Source organism: Ursus arctos, unplaced genomic scaffold, assembly GCF_023065955.2.
Source record: "Ursus arctos isolate Adak ecotype North America unplaced genomic scaffold, UrsArc2.0 scaffold_5, whole genome shotgun sequence".
NCBI lineage: Eukaryota > Metazoa > Chordata > Mammalia > Carnivora > Ursidae > Ursus > Ursus arctos.
Genome location: NW_026623067.1, coordinates 75,955,612 through 75,982,411, shown reverse-complemented (window position 1 = coordinate 75,982,411; position 26,800 = coordinate 75,955,612). Strand labels below are relative to the sequence as shown.

The 26,800-nt window shown below is 41.7% G+C and overlaps 1 protein-coding gene across 12 annotated transcripts in view; it reads left to right on the top strand.

Annotated features, from left to right (window-relative positions):
* Positions 1-26,800, top strand: part of MCTP1 (multiple C2 and transmembrane domain containing 1) — a 564,253-nt gene that overhangs the window by 45,486 nt on the left and 491,967 nt on the right. For 7 of the 12 annotated variants that reach the window (XM_044384002.3, XM_044384001.3, XM_044384000.3 and 4 more), the window contains exon 1: positions 17,199-17,918. The exons of the other annotated variants lie outside the window; for them this stretch is intronic. In XM_044384002.3, the coding sequence (XP_044239937.1) occupies positions 17,199-17,918 (720 nt within the window). Of the gene's footprint in view, positions 1-17,198; positions 17,919-26,800 lie in introns of those variants that run through there. 12 annotated transcript variants of the gene reach the window in all.

Genomic DNA, 26,800 nt, shown 5'->3' with positions numbered 1-26,800 from the left:
TTATGCTTTTCCTTCTATTTGGTATTCCTGCTCCTCGTCTCCACCTGTCAAATAAAACCTTACCCGTTTTTCAAGGCTTAGCTCACATGCCATGTTGGTCATGGAAACTTTCTGATCCACATCACCTACCCCGTCTGCCAACCAAAAAAATCTCTCTCTTCTTTATCTCTTCCTAAAGCGTCTTTTATTTCTTTAAGAACTCAGATCATTCTTTACTGTTTAATAATCATTTCTGAATGTGTCAGAGCTCCCTTTCTAGAATATATGCTCTGCAAGGACAAAGATCAGGCATGATTGATCTTGTGTTGAGGTAGCACTTAGGACAGACTCTGTACTTTGGAAGTACTCATAATGTGTATGTCGAATTGAATTATTGGGTCCTTTTACTGCATTTTTGGCTTTAAAATTGCAGTTATTGTCTTAAAAGTTACTTATGTCATTTGATCTTCTTAGTTGTTCATATTACTACCACAGAGAATAAATTCCAAGAATAATCCAAAACTATAAAAAACAAAAATGACTTGGCTGAAATTGATGCAATCCCCCTTCAAGTCTACTACAGTGAAATAGCAGAGTCATCTCTAATTCAAATTGACCGAGTGATTTTGAAACAAATGCCTTTTCAATCATTATTTATAAAAGTTATATTGACAGAAAAGCAGTACGTCTCTATTGTTCTCAATGGGTTCAACATAAGTATTATCTATTCTCTCTAACCCTTTACCTCCTTATTATTGTTTCCATCTCTTTTCACTGGCAACTTAATTTCGTTAAGCGAACCAATAAAATTGCTCCAAAATTGCTCTAAAATTGTTTGCTCTAAAATTGTTTGCCATTGTATCATAAACAAAAATTGTTAAAATACATTTAAAATAAATATTTTAAAACCATAGCCAGGTTAGTCCATATTTATTGGAGTGAGATTATGTAATACCAATTCCACCATCTTTCATTTACAGATTCAAGCCGGGAATGCCAGGTTGTGAGTCTGGCAATAACTAGCAAATCCAAACATATCCCAAGAGCTTTTTCTGTGATGATATATACTAGTTTGATATATTAAAACTATTGTTTGTTACAGGACCACTGACAAGTTTACTAAAATAAAATAGTTACCTGTCTTGGCTGATTCTGAGGAGGGAGCAATATTCTCTCGGGCAATGAATATAGAAGGACTGGCATCTGTTACGGACTGAATGTTTGTGTCCTGCCCCACGTTTATACATTGAAACTGTAACTCCTGCAGGGATGGTGCTTAGGGGTGTGCCTTTGCAAGGTGATTAAATTTGGATGGAGGCTTGAATGTGAGGCTCATGATGGGATTCGTGGCCTTATAAGAAAGGAGCCCAGAGTCTTTCTCCACCTTGTGGGTGGGGTTCTCCCCTTGTGGGGAGCCGCAAGAAGGTGACCAAGTGCAAAACAGGAGGAGAACTCTTGTCAGAAACAGAATCTCCAAGCATCTTGACCTTAGGCTTCCCAGCCTCCAGAACCATGAGAAATAAATGTTTGTTTTTTTACCTACCCTGTCTGTGATATTTTGTTCAAGCAGCCTGAAGTAAGACAGTATCTATCTATCTATCATTTGTTTTCCAAACACAGGCACTTTTGTTGTCTTTTTTATTTTCAATACAAACTCAGGCTAGTGAAGTCATCTGTGACTGCACACAGTTCACATTCAGCAAACATTTTCTGAGTGCTTGTTATGTTCCAGGCACTAGCTAGATGCTAGATACTTTCACATGCATTAACTCATTGAATTGTCACAATAATTTGGGAAGTGGGCATTGCTACTCCCATTTTACAGATGGGAAAACTGACTCCAGATAGGCTAAGTGATATAACCAGTAGTTGTTGCCTCTATAAAGGAAAGGTCTGTTCTGTCTCATTAGTTGCTGGAATCTAGTAGCTAGCACAGAGGTACTAGTATCTCAGTAAATACGGGTTTGATAAATTATTGATAGTAAGTAAGGGATAAAGCTGAATTCAAACACAGATCTTCTAATTCCAAGCCTTCTAATGCCCAGTACATTGTGTCATATACTAATATAGTTGATATTAATTAATGTGACATTAATTAATGTTAATATATTATTTGTCCTATATTAATTTTACTCTTTATTTTAGAAATATTAAGGCTTTCCCATATTGTTTTAAAAGCTTAAACAGTTATTAAATGGTTTTTATTATAAAGCCAACAAATGGTTGTAAAGATCTGACAACTTAAAATTGTGTGATGTGAGAAATGCTCTTTGCCCCATACCAGAAGTAACCACTATTTAGAGTTAGGTATATTTCCAGGGTGCCTGGGTGTCTGAGTTGGTTGTGCTTCTGACTCCTGATTTCAGCTCAGGTCTTGATCTCAGGGTCGTGAGATCAAGCCCTGCATTGGGCCCTGCACTGGGCTCCATGCTGGGCATGGAGCCCACTTAAAAAAAAAATAAAAATAAAAAGGTGTATTTCTTTCCGGATGCCCGAAGTGCACACATGGGGTATACATTTACCTACATATATGCTTCTAAAGATAAAAAATGGCATTCTCATGTTGTTCTGTGGGTTTCTTTTAATTTTAAATATATATTAATTTTTCATATCTTGCAGTTTATTTTTTATTTTTTGAAGATTTTATTTATTTATTCGACAGAGCGAGAGAGTACAAGCAGAGGGAGTGACAGACAGAGGGAGAGGGAGAAGCAGGCTGGGGCTGAGCAGGGAGCCCTCTCTGGGCTCGATCCCAGGATCCTGGGAGCATGATCTGAGCTCAAGGCAGACACTTAACCGACTGAGCTGCCCAGGGACTCCTCTTGCAGTTTACTTTAATAACTATGTTGTATTCCCTTATTTTTATGCGTTGCTATTTAACCAGACCCCTACTGATGAATATTTAGATTGTTTGAAAATTTCACTATTATAAACATGCTGTAATGAATATACATCTTTGAACATTTGTGATAGTATATTTGTCAGATAAATTACTAGAAAAACTTAATGTTGGAGGAGGTCATAGAGAGGATGCGACTGCTGGTTGACCAGAGAGCTGTCTGTCCTTAGACTGTATATTCTACCTACTATTGTATGACAGCTCTCTTATCCCTAAAATGTATGTTCTGCCTACTATGCCCATATTAGAAGCTGTTTCAAGGATGCAGCCTTGAAGGTGTTGTTGAGACCGGGTGCACTGAATTTGTGACTGGACCCAGTTAAGTTCTCTATAAACTTATAAGATTCTGGTGGGTGGGTATGGAGATTGATAGTCTCCATAGACAAGCTGCAGAAGTTCCTTTGCTTATTGAACCTATGTGGGGAGGGGGCGATTTGATATTATATATAAATAATAAAAAATTTGAATAATGAATTTCATCCAGGAAACTTCCCAAGGTGGTGGACCAACACTTACTGGGTCAAATGGTAAACATTTTCAGCATTTTGATTCCCCAAATTACCTTAACAAATGTGTTCCATTTTACATTTTCACTAATAGTGCATGAGAACTCCGTTTAAAATAAGTAATACATGTGAAAACTGGGTATAATCTATTTAATTTACCTTTTCAAATATTATTGGTTAGAAAATGTGGCATTTAAAAAATTGATATTTCGTTACTTAATGATGAACTTATACTTGACTGTCTGTATTCCTTTCTCTGTGTATAGCTTATTCTCTATGCACTAATTTCTGCTAAGTTTCCTCTTGGGTTGTTGTCTTAGTATTCATTCTGAATGTTAGAACGATTTGTCTTTTGCCACTCATGTATGTTTTTTATGTATGGGAATTTGGTTGAGTGGACAAGTTTAATTTTCATTTGACCAGGTTTATCAATCTTTACTCCCCCCGGTGGTTTCTGGAATTCCTATTATAATGAAAACCATCTTCCTAATTCAAAGATTTTTCTAAAAAGATTTATTTATTCACTTGAAGGGGGGGAGGGACAGAGGGAGAGAATCTCAAGCAGACCCCCTGAACCCCACCCATGGAGTGTGGAGCCCCACATGGGGCTCGTTCTCATGACCCGGAGATCATGACATAAACTGAAGCCAAGAGTGAATACTTAACCAACTAAGCCATGCAGGCACCCCTCTAATTCAAAGATTTTTAAAAAATTGTTTATATTTTCTTCTGTAGTTTTTATCTTTATTAATGTTTTGCTATATGATTCAAACAAATATTCATGTTATACTAGCTGTTTGTCAGGCATCTTTTTTTTTTTTTTTAAAGATTTTATTTATTTATTCGACAGAGATAGAGACAGCCAGCGAGAGAGGGAACACAAGCAGGGGGAGTGGGAGAGGAAGAAGCAGGCTCATAGCGGAGGAGCCTGATGTGGGGCTCGATCCCATAACGCCGGGATCACTCCCTGAGCCGAAGGCAGACGCTTAACCGCTGTGCCACCCAGGCGCCCCAAAGACGCAGACCTCACATGTTTGTCAGGCATCTTATGTTTTAGTGAATGAAACAGGCAACAGTGTCTGCATTCATGGAATAATGTTGGATCCACTTAGATATTCCTCTAATATGCTCAATTCAATTTGCTATAATATTCTTAATTACTTTAGCATTGGATTAGTAGTTGGGCTATATGAAATTTACTTGGATAACAGGAAGGAGGTAGGAATACATTTTTGTTTTGTTTTTCTTTATAGGATTAGTTATTTATCTCAACTAAGTATTTCATCTTTTACTGTTGGTTTTCAAGTAACATCCTTATGAAAAACTAAATACCTGTTGGTACTTGGGTTCATTTCTAAACTCCATTCTGAACATTGATCCATAGAGTCTATTTCTGAACCAGGACTATAATTTAAAAATTACTGTAGCTTATAATGAATTTTGATTTCTAAGGGAACTAATTTCCCCCTGAAACTCTTATTTTACAGATTTATTTTTCTGATTCTTACAACATACATAGTCTTCCAAATGAACATTATAACTATTTCCTCATGTTTTAAAAATTCTTGGTATTGTGATTGGGATCACATTGACTTTATGGATTCATTTAAGTATAAATGATCACTATTCAATACTGAATGTCCTCACCCAGGTGATTTTCATTTATTGAGCCTTCTTTCATGTCCCACAATAAAGTTTTAAAGCTTTCCTCATATAGCTCTTAGGTTTATCTTATTTTGTGCACTTGGTTTTTATATTTTGTTTTTTATTTTTAATTATCTTATTTTTCTATTTTATAATCTCTGTAGAAAGAACAACTATTGATTTTTATGGATTAATTTTGTAACTTACTCCTTTACCGTTTTTCCTTATTGTTTTTATGTTTTTTCTTTAGTTTTTCAAGTATACAATGATTATCATCTATAAATAATGAAAAATTTGCTTCATTCTTTCCAATATTTGCACCTTATTTTATTTTCTTATTTAAATGCTTTGGCTCTCTCTTGCAGAACACTTATAAATGGCTGTGCCATTATTTGGGTTCCTTGCCTGGGTCTTGACTTATACAGAATTGCCTTTATTACTGCTTTGCCATAAATATTATTGCTGGCTTTGGAGTTTATGCATATAGTATTATAACATGTTAAGAAATTATCCATATCTTTCTTTTTTTTAAAAAAGATTTATTTATTTAAGAGAAAGAGAGAGAGAGGGCATGAGCAGGGGGAGGGGCAGAGGGAAAGAATCTCAAGCAGACTCCCTGATGAGTGTGGAGCCCCACTTGGGGCTGGAACCCATGACCAGAGAGATCATGACCTGAGTGAAACCAAGGGTTGGATGCTTAGCCGACTGCACCACCCAAGCACTCCTGTATCTCCTTCTATTTCACTAGGATTTTTAAATTAGTAAAGGGCGACAAATTTTGTTACATGCTTTGTATTATTTGATCTCATTTGACAAATTAATACGGCATAGTATTTTAGTAAATTCCCTAATATTAAACTATTATTATTCCACTGTGGAGATGCATCTAACTATATTATGGTGTATTATTTTTTACTGAACTACTGATTTCTATTTGTGAATTTATTTATTTATTTATAAATGGAAATATGTTATTATGGCATAAATATTTATTTGCAACTTGCTTTTTTTGACTCCGCAATGTTTTGGTGATCTTTCTTATGTGAACATATCGATCTACCCCTTTCTTTTTGTCTGTTGCATAAAATTTCATAGCATGGATAAATCACAATTTATATAATCACTCCTGTGTTGAAGGACATTAGCGTTTTCCCTTTTTGTTCTTTTATTTGGCTATTACTAACCATTATTGCTATTTCTAACAATGCTGCAATATGATCCTTACACGTATAGCCTAATCTATGTGCAGAGTTCGGGGGTGTTGGGGGTGGGGGGAGAAGCTTAGGAGTAGAATTCCTGAGTCATGAATTATGTGCATTTAAATACGTATTGCCAAATTGACCTCTTTCTTTTTTCTAAGATTTTATTTATTTATTTGAGAGAGGGAGAGAGAGAGGGAATGAACAGGGGCGAGGGGCAGAAGGAGAGGGAGAAGACTTTTCACTGAGCAGGGACCCTGATGCAGGCCCTGATCCTAGGACCCTGGGATCATGAAGGCAGACGCTTAACCGACTGAGCCACCCAGGTGCCCCCAAATTGACCTCTTAAATGGCTATAATAATTCACATTGTCATTAGTAATAACTGTGATATATACTCCCCACACCCATACCAAAGCTAATACCCTCAAGCAATTTTATATTTTACTAATTTCTGTAATAAATTTTTAAAAGTATCTTCATGGGGTTACAATTTGCATTTTTCCTGTTTTGCTATTTTATGAATTTCCCATTCATGTTCTTTGCCTATTTTTCTATTGGGTTGTTTGTCTTTTTTGTATCAATTTGAGGAGTTCCTTATAACCTCTCTAGTTTAATCTCTAGGCTGTTATATATTTTGTAGTTATTTCCCCTTCCCCATTTTGTTTTTTATCTTTTATTTTTTTATGATGTCCTTTCTTATAAATAGTACATGCTGTGTAGCCTTTGGAAAACTCTGCTGTACACTTGTAGGAGACTATGACAAAGGCACATGACAGCTTAGAATTATTGGGAAAATAGCTTTGGCCTGAAAGGATCTCAGGTCTCTGATCAGATTCTGAGAGCCACAGCTCTTAACCTTGCCACATCTTTGAAAATAAAATTTATATCAAAATCTTCTTATTTGAATGTGGTCTCTATTTTCTGCTGTAACCCTGAATGATAAACCTATCCTGTCTAGATACCAAAGGGCAGTCCAAGGGGATGGAGGGAAGGCAGGGGAGAGAGGGATAGTGATAGGGATAGGGGGAGAGGGAGCTGGAGAGATAGGGTGAGACAGGGGGGAGAGAGAGAGAGAGAGAGGGAGAGAGAGAGAGAGAAAGAGGAAGTTCTCTTTACTCCCAGAGGACAGGGCAGTCGCAAACCCATTTAGGGTGCAGACGCACTAACAAAGATTAGGTGGCGCTCTAGAGCTGGCAGGAGAAGGCCCTGACATTGAGCTTTTTTGAGCCTGACTCATCTCTTGTATTATGGATGCCTAGTCAAGTGCCAGTGGGCCTAGGTGGCCTCACAGTAGAAGCTTAGTAGGAATAATTGGGCCCAAGCTGTATAAGAGAAATGACAGATAGATGTCAGGGGCCCCAGCCAGCGGGAGCCAAGGTAATGTTGAATCATCTGGGAGCTTTTTCGGGCTCTGATTAGGGTGGGAAACACCAGATCATATGAGTGCAGACTTGCTCATGAATGCTAGCAGGCAAAACAGGTAGACAAGGCATATCTCTCCCAAAGCAGAAGAGGCAGATGACATTGCCCTGGCTGTTTCCTGCTTTCATGAAGATGTGAAAGAAACAGCCTTTCCCCAGTTACCCAGATACCTTCTTAGGGAGAGTAACGAGGGGAGAGAAGCCTACCTGAGAGACATTTTGTTGCAAGAAGACTATAGGCGTTTCCCAAAGGGACTGTCTAAATGATTAAATCTTGGTGATTGTTAAAGTCGGGTTGGATATTTCATTCTTTTTTCTCCATTAACTTCTGGTTGAGTGACATTAGTCTAAAGGAAACCAGATTAGTTACAGAAAACATAAAGGAGCTGTATTTTTCTCTCCATCTGCCCAAAAGTTAGCCAGACTGTTTTTTCATTCCAATACACTCCTATTTGCAATGTCAGACTCTCCTTACTGTCCCTAGCCTTCTTGCCATATATCCAATCTCATTAGTGCTCAGAGGTCTTATTTATAGATGACAGCCCCCATAAATGGTGCATGTCATTTTGTTTATTTATGGCAGCAATTTTTCTGCCTCAAATTCATTTCTTCACCCGAGGCTGGGGGAAATGTGCAGAGTTTCCAGGTGCTGCCTTCCAGCTTGAGCCAGAACTTTGCAGTGCCAGACCTGATGTCTTTGGAGTTTAGGCTATTGTCTGACGCATCCTGACAGAGACAGACAATTCTTGATCTTGGAGTGGTTAAATAGTGCTTGGATCCAATCTGTTGAATTGTAGAATTGAACGAGAAATAGATCCACATACACTGGGAGTCGTGGGAGTAAGGATGGCCCAAACTCTGGAAGATGTTGCTACCTGTAATTACCTCACTGATCTCACCACTGGCTTTATATGAGACCTGGGCCAAGTCCCCTCATACGTTGGTTTCTTAGGTGTTCTGTCAAAGGGGGAAAACAATACCTGTACTACCTATGTAGTTATACAGACAGAATTTAGAGGTTTAACTGTGAATGGTGGCAAATGTCAAGATTAAGAACAAACCAGGGGGATAGACTTACAGGCTACAAATCAGGGTCTGGGAAATCTATTTTATTTTATTTAATTTTTTAAAGATTTGTAGTTATTTATTTATTTGAGAGAGTGAGAGAGAGTGAGCATGAGCAGGGGGAACTGCAGGCAGAGGGAAAGGGAGAAGCAGACTCCCCATTGAGCAGGGAGTCCCACACGGGGCTCGATCCCAGGACCCTGGGATCATGACCTGAGCTGAAGGCAGGAGCTTAACTGACTGAGCCACCCAGGAGCCTCTGGGAAATCTATTTTAGCCAAAATAGTTTCATTTAAAGTAATTTTCTTCATAAAATACATAATACTTGATTTTAGTTTTCCAAGGATGATTGTACACATTTAGATACTCCCTCTTTCCTTCCTTTGCCTACTTCCCCGATGGGATTCAGACAGAAGGTTCACTCAGAATAAAACTCTACAAAAGTTTTTTCTAACTAGTTCTTGCTCATGTATTCCCTAAGCAGGCATTTTTAAGACAGAGCTTGCCAGAAAGGCAGCTCAATTTTTAGGCAATGGTTTGAAATCAATAATGTGAATTTTTTAAATAACCCTTTTAGCTCAGAGAAAAATGTGTGAGTTATGGGATTAGATTTGAAATGTACCCAAAACTGATTGCAACCTGGGAAAGCATGATGTTAGGTGAAAATAGGGGAGCAGTGTGATTCTCATTAGCAGAACGACCAGATTTGAAATAACACAGTGAAGAGGAAAGTTCTGCCCTGTTTAGCTCTCAGTGCTCTTACCATTAGTGACTATTGATGTGTCTCAATTCTTTGTAACATGGAGCCAATTCCTCTAATGCCCTACTGTGAATGAGGCAACCTGGGGAGATGTATTTTGTTCTTCTAGTCTACAATGAGAATGTGCCAATCAAGACACGTTGGGTTCTAGGAAACTTGTGGTAACTAGAATTCTAACGATGTCTTCCCAAAGATTCCTGGCCTCCGGTTATTCAATCAGTTACTAGTAGAGGTATAGCTGTGAAGGGACTTTGTAGGTGTAACTGAGTTTCCAGTGTGATCACATGAGCTCCTAAAACTAGAAGCCAACAGAAGAGTTAGTAAGAGAGGTGAGACAGAAGGGGAGGTGGTTGAGATCTCATATGTGAGAAGGACCTAGTCTGCCATTGTTGGCTTTGAAGATGAGGAAGAGGGCCAGGAGCCAAGGGACGCAGGCAGTCTTTAGAAGCTAAATATGACTCCTCGCCCCAGTTCCTGTGGACAGCTGGCAAGGAAACAGGGATCTCAGCCCTGCAAGGACACAGAACTTAATCCGGCCAACAATCTGAATGAGTTGAAAAATTAATTCTTTTCCAGAGTCTTCAGAAAGGAGCACAGCCCCTCCAACACTTTGATTTCAGTTTTGTGGGACCTGAAGTAGAGGAACCACGGAGCCATGCTGTGCTCAGATGTCTGAGCCACAGACATTGTGAGACAATAAATGAATATTTGTTTTAAGCAGTTCTGTTTGTTATGAGAGCAATACAAAACTAAAACTGGCTAAAAATCTAGAAAAATTAATTTCCTACTTAATAATTAATATATAGATAACTACATAAGGCAAGGATCAGAGTTAAGGAAGGCCTCAAGGATTGACTGATTGTGTAGCACAATGACATCCAGAACTGAGGTTGTTTGTCTCTCCTCTGCCAATGCTGGGGTTCACTTCATCCTCAGGTTCAGAAGGAGATGGGGACAGCAGTTCCAGACATCACACCAAACATCAAAACATGTGGATAAAGAAAAGAGATCATTCATTTTGTGCCCTTTCTTTATGAGTGAAGGAGCCCCTCAAATGACTACTCCTCTGTGTCAGAGTCTGCTTGTTGTCCCCCAATATCCACCTGCCCCTTCTTCCTCAATAATGAAACCCCAGATTTCTTAGCTGGACACATGACTGCCCAGAATAAAGATTTTACGGCTAGACATGGCCCTGTACCTGAGTTCTAAGCCCTGGGATATAAGAAGAGTTGGGAAGGAACTTTAAACGTGGGGGCAGACTCTTCCTTACTCTTTTCTCCTGTCTGCTGGAAGGTGAATGTAATGACTGGAGTTCCACTGATGACGGTGAAGCATGAGTGACTTTGAGAATCGTGGGCCTGTGTAGTGGAGCAACAAGATAGGAGTGCCGTACTCAATCTGAGTGACAACCTCCCAACTTCTTCAACATTTTTATTCTTGTAAGCTTTTATTTAAATTTCAGCTAGTTAACATACGAGCTGTATTATTAGTTTTGAGTGTAGAATTTAGTGATTCAACACGTCCCTACAATACCCGGTGCTCATCATAAGTGCTCTCGTTAATCCCCGTCACCTCTTTAACCCATCCCCCCACCCACCTCCCTTCTGGCAACCATCAGTTTGTTCTCTTCAGTTAAGACAGACTTGAACATGTTGAAGGTATATGTGTTACTCATAGTGGAATCCAGTCCTAAGTAATGTACCCTTAGCGCTTCCAGGATTGGTTACAGATCTGACAAAAGGGATGAAATGACCATGATCACTTGAGACTGATCTTCCAGGGTATCGTCTACACTAGGAGGTAAATCATAGATGAAAACTCTGGTTCTCAAGGGGTCTCCCTTTCAGGGTATAGACTGTAGGCTGGGGGATACACTTTGTATTTATAGTCCCCTGTAAGAGAATTGTATGGCCCAAAGGAATCTTGCTGGAGAACATTACTTTTATTTTCATTGAATGGTCAAATCGGGGACCTCATTAGCTAAAGATTGAAATGTCCATTGCATGTGTTTTCGTTTGGGTTCCCCCAGAAGCCAACTTAGCAACACGGACTCAAACACAAGCAGTTTATTTGTGACATGCAGGGTGCAGTGTTAGGGGAGGAGATGTGTGAGACAGGAAGAGAAGGAAGCTCAGAAAGTGTGTGTTATCAACCCAAATGGCACCAAGGGCACTGGAACTAGGAAAAAGATAGAATCTCTCCCTCTGAGTTATCCTAACCCAACCCCCTCTCTGAGGGAGCTCAAAATATCTATACATCATCTCCTGGAACTTACTGGTTTAGGACTATTCCAGGCACTTGAGGAAGGTGTAGTAGAGAGATCAGATACCCACCGTGAAGTGCTGAGGCCCGAGGGATAGGAATAGGGCCCTCGGAGCTTCTGTGAAATGGTATATATTCAAAGGGGGTTATTTACATGCACATCCAGTAATACCTGCTTTTGCATATACCGGTGAAAGTAGGACATCAGACCTGGCATGAGTAGATGGATTATATCCTACACTGGAGAATTGTTTCAGAATCTTACATAACTTTTAAGCTGAAAAGGACCTTGGAGGGAAACTAGTTCAATTTCTTCATTTTACAAGTGAAAAACTGAGGCTCTATGGGCTGCCTGTGGTTACAGAGCACTTAGGTACAACACCAGGCAAAAGCCCATGTCTTGTGACTTTGTGCAATGTAGAATTGGCATTGAGAGGTGGGCAGCGGAAGGCTTTTCTCTCCCCAAATCTCCACTTAACTCCTTCTTTTATAAGGACAATTGATTGAAAAAATATGCAAAAACGGCTTAAACCTCCCCTCTCCCCCATTCGGGCTACATGACATAGGAAAAATCCTATGCCTTTTCAACGTAGACATTCCAGAGCACATCTTGGTCTAGGACCCTAGAATTTTTAACACTCTGGTTAAGAAGAAAATAGGAGGTGGCTTAGGTTAAACAAAGTTAATAGAAATAGCTTCTCTGAAATTACTTAAACTGCATTTGAGAACTGTTGAGAAAACTTGCAGGGAAGAAAAAGGCCCAAACTAGTTCACACCTGAACAGGGCTTTATTCTGTTGAGCTGACTGTATAGTCAACATGTGAAACTGTGATGACTTGCTTTTAAAAGGGTCACAGCGCTTCTCTCCACACAGGCAGGGTTTTTCCATGTAAGTTGAAACGAGTCAGTCTGGTAGTTTTTCTTCTTTTTGGTTACAAAGTGATGCAATCATCTCTGTTGTAGACAGGCTTTACTCATCAAAAACACTGCCTACGTTGGCTTTTAATTGGATCCTTGTGAGGTGGGTCAGGCCAATAGACGATATTATCCCCATTTTAGAGACTGATAGAGGAAATGAGGCCATGAAGGCATCTGGCCCAGGGCTGGGAGCTGGCTGGGACAGCAGCCAGAGCTCTACTGATGAGAGGGCTCGTTAAGTGCCATTTAGTTGGCCTTTAACTCAATTAGTCCCCCAAATGTTGTCCTTATGCTTGCATTTATGTCCTTGATCTCATCAAGTGGAGGTTGTGGTTCTGTCCAAGACAGTCTTGTTGCTCACGCAAGGCAAGGACATGGATTGGTGCATCTTTTGAAGCCTCTTTCAATTATTTTATTCTCTTTACTTATGTGTACATTTTAAAACTAAAGAAGGTTTGTGGCTTTGGAATCCCTAGACCTGGGATCTTCTCACTACTCAATGTGTGACCTTGCAAGATCATGTCACATGCCTCAGACTTGGTTCCCACATCTACAAAATAGGGTTGCTATGAGAATTACAGATAGTGATGCAAACCATTTAGCCAGTGTTTGAGTACTCCATATCTAGACTTGCCTAGTCCTGTTGCTTCTAACCTGCAAACATCGTGAATCTAGAATTTAACCACTCTCATCACTCCTCAGCTAAAGCTCAAAGCTACCCTTGTCCCTCGGGTATTATAGTGAGTGATAGCTCCTATCTAAACTTTGTTTCCAGGACACCTGGTGGCTCAGTCAGTTAAGGGTCTGCCTTCGGCTCAGGTCGTGATCCCAGAGTCCTGGGATGGAACACCACTTTGGGCTTTCTGCTCAGCGGGAGCCCGTTTCTCCCTCTGCCTGCCACATCCCCCTGCTTGTGTTCTGTGTCAATAAATAAATAAAATCTTAAACAAAACAAAACAAAACAAAATTCTGTTTCCACCCATTCCCTTCCTCTACTTTATTGTCAACAAAAAGACTGAGTGAATCTTTTGAAATGCAAATTAGGTAATAAGGAAACTCTCCTCAAAGCCCCCTAGTGGCTTCCCATCCACCCAAATCCAGAGTCTCCACTGTTGCCTGCAGAATCCTACGGGACCTGGCTCTTAGACATCTCTGCGATTTCTTCCCCTCCCCCTCTCCTCTTGCTTTCTCTGTTCTGCTACTCTGCTGTCTTTGTCATATCTAAGTCTGAGCCAGTTCCTGCCTCAGTCTCTTCACATTTAATGTTCCCTTTTCCTGGAAAAATTCTTCAGATTCACTGCTTGGGTCCCTCCCTCACTTCCTTTGGGTTTGTGCTGAAATATTACCTTACCCATCCCCTTCCCAACCTCCTGTATGTCAGTGTGTGATGCATCTATTAATTTCCTATTAATTCAAGCAACAGATGCTCTATCAATATTTAAGATGGTTAGTAAATTATAATAAAAAGAAAAGCTACGTGCCATGAATTTTGCTTTCCCTGATGGGTGGCTATCTATCTTCTTGGTATACTCTGTCGCCTGCAATAGATCTTAGCTCAGATGATGCCTCCAGCAAGAAATCTTCCTTGATCAGTCAGGCCAGAAGTGATTCTTCACTTCTCAGCGATCACTGTGTACCATTCCCTTTTCCCCCTGTGTTGTCGTTTTTATAAGTATCTTTTCTTAAATATAATAAGACATTGGGTATATTGTGTACAACTTTATATAATGCAAAATTTGTAGGACAGCCTTTCATCTTATAATCCACTTTAGATATTTAGGAAAAGTTACATATGCAAGTTACATACACGTACATATTCAAGTTGTATAAATGAATTCACATTGATGGATAAGTGTTACTTGGGATGGATCATAGAGCCCAGAACCCAAAATCTCAGTTAGTATTTTCAAGGCAAAATTAGGTGGAGGAGAAAAATGAAAATATTAAACTACAAAAGTCAATTAACTGCATCATTAAGACTATATGAATATAAGTCTGAATTGTATGGAGTTATCTCCATGGGTCCACAGATCCGTGTCATATAAATCTGACAAACTGACATATTTATAAAGAGTTTTGGTAAGAAGTGGTGGTCATTTCTTCTTACTTGTTTATGGCAGTTCTACATTTCTTATTTTCTCTATGCTTTGGTTTACCATGTCTTAGAAATATCAGTAACAAAATAATTTTTCTGTGTGAGAGAAGAAAGACCTGTATATTTCAGTTCTTTTTGGACTATCATGGTAGTTCTGTACTGAGGTAATTTTTTGTGGTCATGGTACTTTAAACTTGATTGTCTTGTGTAGAAAAGCCTCAGGCCTAAGTCCTTTTTCACTTAATTCTTAAAACAGCCCTTTGGGGCAGGTAGGTATTAGTTAATCACATCATGTTACTCTCCTGTTTAAAATCTCTCTAATGGCTCCCCATTTCATTTACAGGAACTTCAAATTCTTACTGTGGTTATGGGACCCATCCCACCAGGACCCTGTCCATTTCTCCACTCCATCTCTTACTCTTTCAAACCTTGCTCCACTCTATATGGCCTGGGTCTCCATCTGTCCTTGAACATGCCTAACCAACCTGCTTCCTGCCTTGGGGCCCTTGCATCTGCCGTTCCTTCTGCCTGGAATGCTGTAATCAGATCTTTCAGGAACTATCTCTTTGTCCTCATTAAGTCTCACCTCAAACTTTAGTTTCTCAGTAGACTTTTGGTTTAAGAAAAAACAACAACCAAAAACCCTTTGTATGGGGTTGTCAGATTTAGCAAATAAAAAATACAAAACACCGGTTGAGCTTGAATATCAGAGAAGCAACAAATGGTATTTTAGTGTGTCATGTACAATATCTGGGACATACCGATGCTAAAAAATTATCTGCAGTTTAAACTTAACTGGGTGTCCTGCAGTTTATCTGGCAATCCTACCTCCATAGCCAGTCTGTTATGGTACCCTGTTTTATTTTCTCCACGGGACTTTTCCTTTTAGAAATTCTGTTTACAGTTTGGCTCTCCTACTGGTAGGTGAGCTCCATGAGGTTGGGGCCCTGTTTGCCTTGTTCACAGCTTCATCCTCACAGCCTATCATATTGCTTGGCACAGAGTCGGTGCTCAATAAATATGTGTTAAGTATTTGTTATAAAGGTAAAAAAAAAAAAAAAAGACTAAAAAGCCAGGATGGTAAGACCTGGAGGGCATACTGATAGCTAGAGGCGACTGGAATCAGACAGTATAGTGCCAAAGCCCAGGGAACTCTCATTTTCCACGTTTAATGGTGTGGAGGACAATGGAGGAGGGAAGGGACATGGTGTCACCTGCTTTTCAAGAAGCACTCTTGTACAATCAGAAGACCCTTGGATCAGTAGATTTAGGGAGAAGCAAGTTCTGAAAGAGCTAGACGAGACCTTTTCCATTTGCGTTGCAATGAAGCAAAGGAAGTAAATGCATTTGAATGAAAAGATTCTCCGCATTTGGGATGGTGTGAGAGGCAGTGGACATCCTCCACGTCTTCGTTCACCATAAACTCCCCGCAACTTTAGGGCTGGCTATTTTACGGTCACACTCCGGAAACCTCTAGACCTGGAGCACAAAAAGAACGACCGGTGTACATGCAAATAAAGAGCAACGAGGGCGGATGGGATGAAGTCAAGACAGAAGAAATCAAACTCTCTTGTTGGATCCAGGGCACACAACGGGGAGGGAGCAGCAGTGTTCAGCCCCAGAATTCGGTCAGTTTCACTTCTCGATATGGACTCTCTGTGCCCCACAGGACGCACCCAAGGCGCATAATCTTCTCTCTAGCTCACTTCATTGGACCCAGACACTAGCCGGCGCGCGCGTCTAGCCGTCGGCCCAAGGAGAGCTACGTGGGGAGCTGTGGCCAGATCCTGGGGAGCAACCTGGCTCGGGTCCCTACCCATCTCCACCCGGCTCTTGCCTGCCCACCTTCCCACCCAGGAGCTGGAGGATGGTCCCGGGGTGCTCCCGCGGGTCTGCTGGTCGCGCCTGTCTTCAGCCCGATCCGCCCTGTTGTGTGAGTCGCGCGCGCGCCCAGTTGGGAGGCAGCCGCCCCCGCCGCTGACAGGTGCTGCCCTGAGGGCGCAGGGCGCGGTCCCTGGCGCAGCTGGACGCGCACGCTCCGCCGGGCGCTCGTAGCTTCTCCAGCCCAAAGCCAGCGAGGAGAGGGAGCCAGGGCGCGGCCTGGGGCACTCCAGGGGACTGGAGCTGCGGAGCTCGGAGCTAGAAACTTTGCAGGCGCGGCGGCCAGGATTCGGTGGCAGCACCAGCCCACCCCGGCAGGTGCAGGAGGAAGAGGCGGCGCCGGAGTCCGGCGGCCGAAGAGCCTTGGAGGCGGCGGCGGCGGCGGCTTTCCCCCGCGCTGTCCTGAAGCCGCCGGGCACTCCCGGCTTCTGCTGCTGCGCCCGTCGCCGCCGCCGCCGCCACCGCGGGGCTCCGGGAGGAGGTGCAGCCGAAGAGGGCGGAGGAGAAGAAGAAGGAGGAGGAGGTGGAGGAGGAGGAGGAGTGGAGAGGAGGAGCAGGGGGTGGAGGATGGAGCCCCGGGCAGCCACGGCGGGGTCGCCCGAGCCTGCAGCGGCGTCCTCCTCCTTCCAGGCCCGGCTCTGGAAGAACCTGCAGCTGGGGGTGGGCAAGAGCAAGGGCGGCGGGGGCGGGCGTGCAGGGGGCCCAGAGCGCCGCACTGCGGACACCCCATCGCCCTCCCCGCCACTCCCGAGGGGCAGGCGGGACGCACTGGCCGGCGTGGGTGGCGCGGGCAGCAGGTGGAGCGGCTTCAAGAAGCGCAAGCAAGTGCTGGACCGCGTCTTTTCCTCCTCCCAGCCCAACCTGTGCTGCTCCTCGCCGGAGCCTCTTGAGCCCGGCGGCGCCGGCAGAACCGAGCAGGGGTCCACTCTGCGCCGCCGGATCCGTGAGCATTTACTCCCCGCGGGAAAGGGGTCGGCGACGACCGCCGGAGCAGCGGGAGGAACGCCTCCTGGCGGACGCTCTCCGGACTCGGCTCCCTCTTCGTCCTCCGCCTCATCCTCCCTGTCCTCCTCGCCCCAGCCGCCCGCGAGGGGGGACCGCGCCCGAGATGAGGGTGCACGGCGTCGGGGCCCCGAGGCGCACTTGTGCCATCAAAAGAGTTCATCCCTGCCGGGCACTGCTTGCCTGGAGCAGCTGCTGGAACCGCCGCCGCCTTCCGCAGAGCCAGCTCAGAGCCCGGTGCAGCCGCGGACCCCGGAGAAAGGCGAGGAGCTCGGCAGCAGTCAGGTGAGCGACCTGTGCGTGTGGCGGGAGACTAGGTGCGCGGGACACGCCTCCGGCTTCGGGAGGTCGCTACGCGGGAGATGCCAGAGAGTGGAGGTGCTACCTAGTAAATCAAGTAGTGAAAAGAAAACATTCCCGATCCTGCTCAGTAAAGATACAGTTCTGACTTGCACCCTGACGTTAACTTTTGGTAGAAATAACACCTACCACGAGAAGCTGTTTGGGTAGCTTTATGCGTTGCCAATGAAAACTGAAGTATTAATAGTAGCCAAAAGGGAGAGGAATAAAGTTAGACATAAAATGGGTACTTTTTTTTTGGAGGTCTCCTAGGAGAACTGTCTTAGCTAAGTCTCACCCTCTCTAAAGAAAAACAAATCCAGCAACTTAAAAAAAAATTACAACCGTGTATGAGGGTGCAGAGGGGCCATCATTGGAAACAGATGGTTTGCGGGAAGGAACAGCAATGCGGAGAGGTGAATCATTGGCAAACGTGAGGCCGTTTATTGGGGAAACTCTTAAAGCAGGAGTCCGCTTGTTTTCTCGCACTCCCTTCTTAAAAGTTCCGGCTGCAAGTAGATCGCTGCCCAACAAGTGGACAGCGTAAGCGTCTCAGCCGAGTTAGTCAGATTCGGTCCTAGGGCCTTTTCCAAGTTGTAATAGTCATCTGAAGCGGTTGCGTTTTAACTATGCTGCTTTTTGTACATCGTGTTGCCTCTTTATCCAGGCAAGAGTTAAGTTTGGTCCAACAAGAGCCAAGTAAAAATGAACTTGTAGGATTCTTAAGGCGTTCCACTGAGCAGCTGCTTTTGCTCTCTGGGTTTTGGAGAGCAGATGCGCTCTTAATACTTACAAATTGTGTTAATGCTAACAAACAGTTTGAAAGTTCCAGTCTATCAGTGACCTAAAGAGCTCTTTTCTTCCAATACATCTTAGCTTATTTAAATTCTCATTATTTTGACTCTGGTTAATTAATCTTTAGTTAATTTAAAGGTTAATCTTTAATTAGATTGAAATTTGAGCTACAAAAAAAAAAAAAAAACGTAAGGCCATGTTTCCAACAGCAAGAGACAGGAATAGATGGGCTATCAATTGAAAAATTTTATGGATTATTAGCTAATTAGCGTAGTTTCAGAAAACAAGCCAGAATACGGGTGGGTAACCGGATGTTATTGATGTTCTAGAAAAAGTTTTTAGTTATTCTGAGAAAAGTAGCTCTTGATAACATTGACAAAGAGTCTAAATAATAATAACCATGAATTTTGCATACCAAAGACCTCAGCCTGTTTTGGAGAGCACACTAAACTAACATCGTGTGTGCCCTCACCATATGCTTTACATCCTTACTGGATCCCATCCTCCCAACAACCCTACAGGACAGACGTTCTTGCTGACATTTTATGGATTAGGAAACTGATGCTCAAAACATTAAATATCCTTTCTAGGGTCACATGGCTAATAAGTGACAGACAGAGGTTTTGTACTAAAATTCTTCAGAGTCTTTTTACGTGACTATATCTGCCTTTGACAGCTTTCAGAGCTGCTTGTGCTTCTGAGATGACTCCAGTCCTATGATTACACTTGCAAGTTTACAGACATTCTGGGGGTTTTCCCCACTCCCTAGAATCAGTTCCATGATGTACTAGCTATATTAATTTGTTCTTTTCTCTGTGATACATTATTTCATAACTATTACATCATGTTTACAAGTGACATTATTCATCATACCATCTATTGTTCTAAAGAAGCTTTTTGTTATAAGCAACCAGCATTTCAGTGAAGACATAAAAGGAATAACAAAGCTAAAATACCTTTCAAAGAATAGGTGAAAGGTGGGGTATAGGCAGAACAGTAGCCCCAAGGGGCTTGTTTGAGGCCACACAGTCCCAGGAAGAGGCTCCATTGTTGGTTCCCTGCGTCTGCTGCTCATGGAGTCAGTTCCTTGAGGAGTGGACAGCTTTCTGTTAGGAGTCACAAATCTGGCTTTCAGCAGCACTCTCTTGCCAGTGCAAAAGCAGGATTCCTTGGTCCTCTCATGGCCCCTTTGCCCAACTCCGAGAGCTCAGCTGGCTCACCTTGTGATGAGGAAGAGGAAGAAATAGAGTTGGAAGCTGGAATTAGAAGAGGACTCCCTGAGGCGTCCAGGAATAGGTTGAGTTGTGTGGCACCCTTGCAAGCTTCCTGCATCACTCAGAGATCTTTCTTTGCTCTCCCAGCCCCTGGCCTCAGAACATATTTGGGCTGGGGGAGGGAGAGTGTAGCATATGCAGATTCCTGTGCTGTTCACCAAGCCAGATGGGTACACATGAAAGACAAAGACAATAAGAGCATTGAATACATCTTCAGATTGCCTAGATAAAAAGAACTTTCTTTCAAAGAAGAAAGAAAATTCATTGCAAAAATAACGCAAATGTCTCTATCTCTCTCTGCTTGATCCTGGCATTAGCCATGTTCTCCAACACCTCCCTACCGCTCCACTTCCCCCCTCCAGCTCAGCATGAGGCCACAACAACATATGTGCATAAACTCCGACTCTGGGTGGAGGTGTTAAGCAAAAGCAAAAGCAAAAGCAAGAAAATAAAAAATAAATAAATAAAAGCAACTACATCAGTTTGAACTCCTGGGGGAGAGAAATCACTGACCTACAATGATTAATACTGAGCAAAGCATGCTGCCTCCCAGGCCCCTGCCAGCCACCTCTTGCTACCCTGTGGTCTTCAGCCCAATAGACCTCTGAAAGCACTTTAACAGGGTTAATAATGCTTTGTTTTGGGGGCATGTACATTATTCAAAATGTTCTGCTTTGAGAAAAAGAAAATAAAAACCCATTTCTTCCCACTGATTCTAGTTCACGTGCTTGGCCATATTGTCATACCAGATGCATTTCATTTTCTGCAACACAGTTGGGAAAGATGCTTTCTCAATTTGTGTGCATATCAAAAATATGCCAATTTTATGTATTCTGTCTTGATGAGTTACTAAAATTATATTTTGCTAGAATCAGGAAGCCAGTATTTTAAGATAAAGAGTGAAGAATGAATATGTCCCATTTTTTAGGGCTTTAACGAAAGCATAAAGTTTATGAGTGTTAAACTTTTATTGTTTTTTTCTTTTAAATTCATGTTGTTAAAATTGCTTCCATAGAAAAGCAAAAAATTTTTTGTAAAAAAAAGTGGCTACATTATTCAGGATATAATAGAAATGCTTCAAAACATAGTAAGAGGAATAGTCATTCATTGGGTAAAATTCCTAAAATACATCTATAATCTCCAACAAAAAGTAGAAAAATATTTTCTAAGATGAAGTCTATACATGCAGTGCAAGTTGGTTAATTATCTGACCTTTTAGAGAAAGTTTATGTTTTCAGAAATGATTTAAAAATGTGATTTGGGTTAATTTTTGCTATTTTCCAAGTGTCTTTAATATTACTTCAAAGAACATAACTTTGTCTTGGGGAAGACACAAATTTAAAGAAATGTAATTCCTAATGTGAATGACTTAAAATCACCAAAAAACAAATACTCTCAAAAACAAGCCCTACAAGCAATGTTAATAGCTTTTCAAAGCTTTTTCAAAGTGAGAGAGGAAGGATGAGATCTTAGGGCATTTTGGAACAAGGCATGAAGTTTGATGTGTGATAGCATTCTAAAAAATATGGGGATCATCGGCTTATTGCAGAGGAAGAGAGTGCACAGTGACAGGTTTACTTTGGAGTGGAATTATTTTCCTATGGCTTTTATGTTCTATACTGTGTATCTGGAAGATTTGAATGCAGCTATGAATCTCGTATATATGGAAGTGTTATCAAGTAAATATTATGGGAGCTCAATAAACCCAAGCAATTGCTAGTATATTATGGTATAACAGTGTATTTTTGCCACTGCTACCATTACAAATAAGTGGGTGGCTGAAAAAAATTAACGGGGAACTTTGCCGGTCCTCTTCATTTAAGATATAAATTATTTTACTTGCATAGGTGGTAAAAGTAGCCTGAGATTAACCAAGGTGGTACTGGTGACATCATTATTTCACAGAGTAATGAAAAAATCTTATATTACTTTTGGCAAGTGTGTGCACATTATTCTGGAAAAGTGAAATAAGTATTTAGAGAGAGAAAATGGGATTAATAGATTCATAAAGATAATAGGACAACCACTCTCCTTTTTTTCTTTTGCCCCGTCATTTGGAAATAAAGGATGATTTTACAAAATTAAAGGTTTATAATATATCTTTTGTTACTCAGAAATACATGTAGTGTGGTTTCTTGGCTTGTGATGGTTATCAAAATGTTTGTGAACTCTAGGTTGACGAAGAGTAAATAGTATGTCTAGATAATATTATAAGCATTGATGAATTAATTCTTCATATTCCGAAGTTAGGGTTGTGTATTTTTTTGTTAATTCATAGCTATTTGCAGTGTCATAGTTGTATGTTTTAGATAAACAGAAATTATGTTTTTGAAATCTGCAACTTTTTGGTTTTGACTTCTTTTTTTTCCTGGAAAACTTACTAAATATGATATATATTTTCTTGCCGCAATAAGCTAAGAGTCCTAAATAAAACCTTCTCTTGGTAACGGAGAGTTATTGTTTGAATACTGGCTTTTTTGTTTGTTTGATTAATGTGAATGAAGTAAATATTGTGCTAGAAGTTGCTTTAGATAAACTTTTTTGTTTTTCATAAAATCATGGTATAAAGCAAATCTGCATATAGCATCTGTATAAAGCATAAAGTTGATATTTCTGTAAAGTTAATTATAGAAAGGTATGAGACACCCTTCCTCATGTCATTTTTTCTGTTGCCAAATAATCTCTACTGTTTTTATTGGTGATTTTTGATTTGTTGAAGCCGTTGACAATCAAACATTTTTTCCCCCGCAAGATTAACTTTATGTGCCATTTGCCTTCTTTGTCACTGTCAACCATTCTTCCAACTTACATTGTTTTTTATAAATCAGATGTGGAAAGTGATTACTACCCCTCAACAATTGAAGATTTTGTGCAAATAGTTTCCCCCTCCAATGAAGACGTTTCTTCTTTCTTTCCTTTCTTTCCTTTCTTTCCTTTCTCTCTTTCTTTCTTTCTTTCTTTCCTTCCTTCCTTCCTTCCTTCCTTCTTTCTTTTCTTTTCTTTTCTTTTCTTTTCTTTTCTTTTCTTTTCTTTTCTTTTCTTTTCTTTTCTTTTCTTTTCTTTATTATATCATGTCAGTCACCATACAGTACATCCCCGATTTCCGATGTAAAGTTCGATGATTCATTAGTTGCGTATAGCACCCAGTGCACCATGCAATACGTGCCCTCCTTACTACCCATCACCGGTCTATCCCATTCCCCAACCCCACTCCCTTCTGAGGCCCTCAGTTTGTTTCTCAGAGTCCATAGTCTCTCATGCTTCATTCCCCCTTCTGGTTTCTTATCTGAGAATTTATTTTTTCAGCAGAATATCAGGCTATGATTTTCTTCATGTTTCCAAATATTTGTATTTAACATCAGTCTGAATGCAAGCAATGCAAAAACCACCTGTATTTTCAATATAATAAGATTTAAAAGTCCTGCATACTGCCTTCTTGAGAGAATAATATTCCTGTGCAGTCTCTTGAGATATTTTATACCAGCCTGGTTTCTCATCCTTTTGGGAAAAATTACAACACATGATAGATGAATGGACCTCTGGATGTGTGGGGATTATTGCGTACTCCTAATCCCACAGGTTTTATTCAGTGAGGCCCTGTCAGTATGAGTAACTCACCCTATTTTGCTTAAGCCTGAGCTCCCTTCACCAGCACGGCTAGAGTAGAATTTGGCAAACCTTAGTACAATCGACCTGTCTAATCAGCATTGTAGAGGGAAGGCTACCCAATAAGTGGTTGCTGAGTGAATGAAGGGATGAATGGATGGGCTAGAGCTATTCAGAATTCTCTGGAAAAGTTTCAAAAGCACTTTTAGTTATATAATGATGTTCCTGCCTTCTTGTTTCCAAATCCTTTTACGTCTGGCAGATGTATTTGACCTTCTCCTCTTCCTTAGCTGGTGGCTTGGCTTTTCTCAGACTGTACTTTAATTCCTGGTCATGCCCGTGGGTGTGAAGGGAGGACATGACACTTACTAACGGGCCACCATCTAGTATCCACTTGGAGGATGGAGGAGTGATTTCTACTTCTGAGGTCTCTGGCTCGGGGACGCATTTTCTTGGTGCCAGTCTCTGACTCTGGGTACCCTTTTTTGGCACCCAGCTCTCCTTTTCTGACCGCTGATGTTGCACTGCACATCTGGATTTCCAACACCTTGTGACATAGTCTCACTCACTTATGATCTCTAAGTCTTGATCTCTGCTTGGATCTTAGCTCAAGATAATTTCCTGCCTGCATCACTGCCACCTCTCCTGAAACCCATCCCCTTGAACTAGGTTAAAATCCCAGCCTCGGCCAGGAATCCTGTCCTCACTAGCCTGGTCCACTCTGTTGCCTTTTGAATGTCAAGTGTGTGAACTCTGGGTCAGACTTTTGGTCAATTGCTTTTCACAGTGACCACATCTAATGCTGAGCCTATTTATGAAACACTAAAGCCTCCCTCCAGAAAATCTGCATTGCCAGTTAATTGCATTTGCCTATGAAGGCTGTCTTTATACCTGGAGCGCTAGACTACAGCTGATCTTTTCGGGGAACACTGTTCATTGTCTCTGTCATCCTGCCTCCTTCCCTCCTTTTTTTTTTTTTTTAAGATTTTATTTATTTATTTATTTATTTATTTATTTATTTATTTATTTATTTATTTGACAGAGAGAAAGACAGCCAGTGAGAGAGGGAAAACAGGCAAGGGGAGTGGGAGAGGAAGAAGCAGGCCCCCAGTGGAGGAGCCTGATGTGGGGCTCTATCCCAGAACGCTGGGATTACGCCCTGAGCTGAAGGCAGACGCTTAATGACTGAGCCACCCAGAGCCACCCAGGTGCCCCTGCCTCCTTCCCTCCTAACTTGAAGTCCTCACCATGCCTCCTCTTTAATGTCTATCCCCCTTTTCCTCAGTCCTGCCTGCTTTCTTCTTTCCTCTTAAAATTCTCTCTCCCTCTGTCTACGTGGAAGATGATTTTCATGGTGAATCATTAAGCATCTGGAGCTGTGCTGTCTCAGAGCCACTAGCCACACTTGGCTCTTAAACGCTGGAAATACGGCAAATTCGAATTGAGATATGCTAAAAATGTTAGATGCACACTGGATTGTGAAGGCTTAGCACAGAGAAAAGAAGGTAAAATATCTCATTATTAATTTTTTATGGTGCTTGTACATCAGAATAATATTTTGGATATGTTGGATTAAATGGAATATATTATTAAAGTTAATTTTACCTGTTCCTTTCCATTTTTTAAAAATATAACTACCTGAAGATTTAAAATTATGTATGTGGCTCGTATTTTTATTTCTAGTGGACAGCACTGGTCTAGAACAGAGATTGAAACTTCACTGCTCACAGGGACCATCAGAGAAAAGAGAATGAGCATAGAGGGTTTGATGGGGTCCATGGTGAACCAGGGAGCTCTTGCCCCATTGAAGGGGCAGCTGCTTGTCAGCTTCAACAGGTTATTGTCATATCATGAAGGAAGCATTGTTGCCAGAATTTCTAGATTCTTTAATACAAGCTAGAAATCTGGATTTTCATGTGAAATCTCCAGGTCCTTGAATTTTTGGCAAATGATTTGAAAAAATATGTTTTTTAAAATGATAGTCCAAATGAAATATATTTCTGAGCTGAATTTAACTATCAGTTTGAACTTCTGGTTCAGGGAGCTCAGGTCCGATTTCTCCTCTCCTCTCTCAGTGCCGGGCATATGTTATCTGGAACATAGGAGGTGTCAATATTTTACAAAATATTGGAGTCAGGACTGGTGGAATTGAAGCCAGAATGCAGTGGACTGAGGGGTGTGAGAAAGAGAAGCTGGGAACAGGGAAAGAAGCCAAGCAGTTTGGCTCTTTAGGGGATAAAAGAAAGTGGTAGTAGGAGAGCAGGAACCAGTTTGTTCCAGAGTTGGGATGGGATCTTTGGAAGATTTTTGGTTTATTAATGGGTATCACCTGGAGTGGGTTGATAAGTAGGAGCCTCTGAGGAGGGAGAGGTTGACACTTAAGGAGAACAGAGGGATAAATGAAGGGGTGACGTACCTCAGGGCATGGGTCAGAGTAGGCCCCAGAGTCTAGGGGAAGTGGTAGCCTCAGCCAGAAGAGGGGTTCCTCTTCCATTGCAAATGGGCGTAGTAGATGCAGGTAAGAGGTAGGCTTGGTGTCAGCAATTCAGGGGTGTTCCCACCTGATGGCTTCTGCCTTGTTCTGGAGTGTGGTTGGGATTTGGACCCTGGGAGATGGTGGTGGTGGCAGGGAGGAGATACTGCCACAGTCACGGAGGCGAATAAGTGTGCTGTGTATTCAAAACATGGGAGTCAATGGTGGACTGAGGCCTGGGGTCAGGAAGGAGGGTACTGGGAAGTAGAGGTGAAGATGAAGCTGTGGCCAGACTGTGGGCACTGAGCAGTGCATCCGGGGCACCTGGATGTTAAGAACCCTGGAGGTGTCTGAGCAAGGGAGGCAGGGTCAGGTGAGCATCAGAAGGCACTATTAGCAGCAGGAACCACAGAAGTCCTAGGGGGAGCCGGAAGCTGGGCAGTAACTTGACCTTGGGGATGGGAAGAAAGAAAGATTTGAAAGACCAGTGATTTGGCTGAACCGTCAGGGAAAGGAGAGTGGAAGGACATAATCACACCGTGTTTCCCCCTTTACTTATGTCTTTGGTTTTTCTTGGTCCTGTTAAAAAAAATGGTTTTATTGGAAAGTCTTTTTCTGGGGAAGGGAGAGGGAAGGTTGAGTTTTGAATTTGCATTTATGGTTGGGGATGTCAGGCTCCT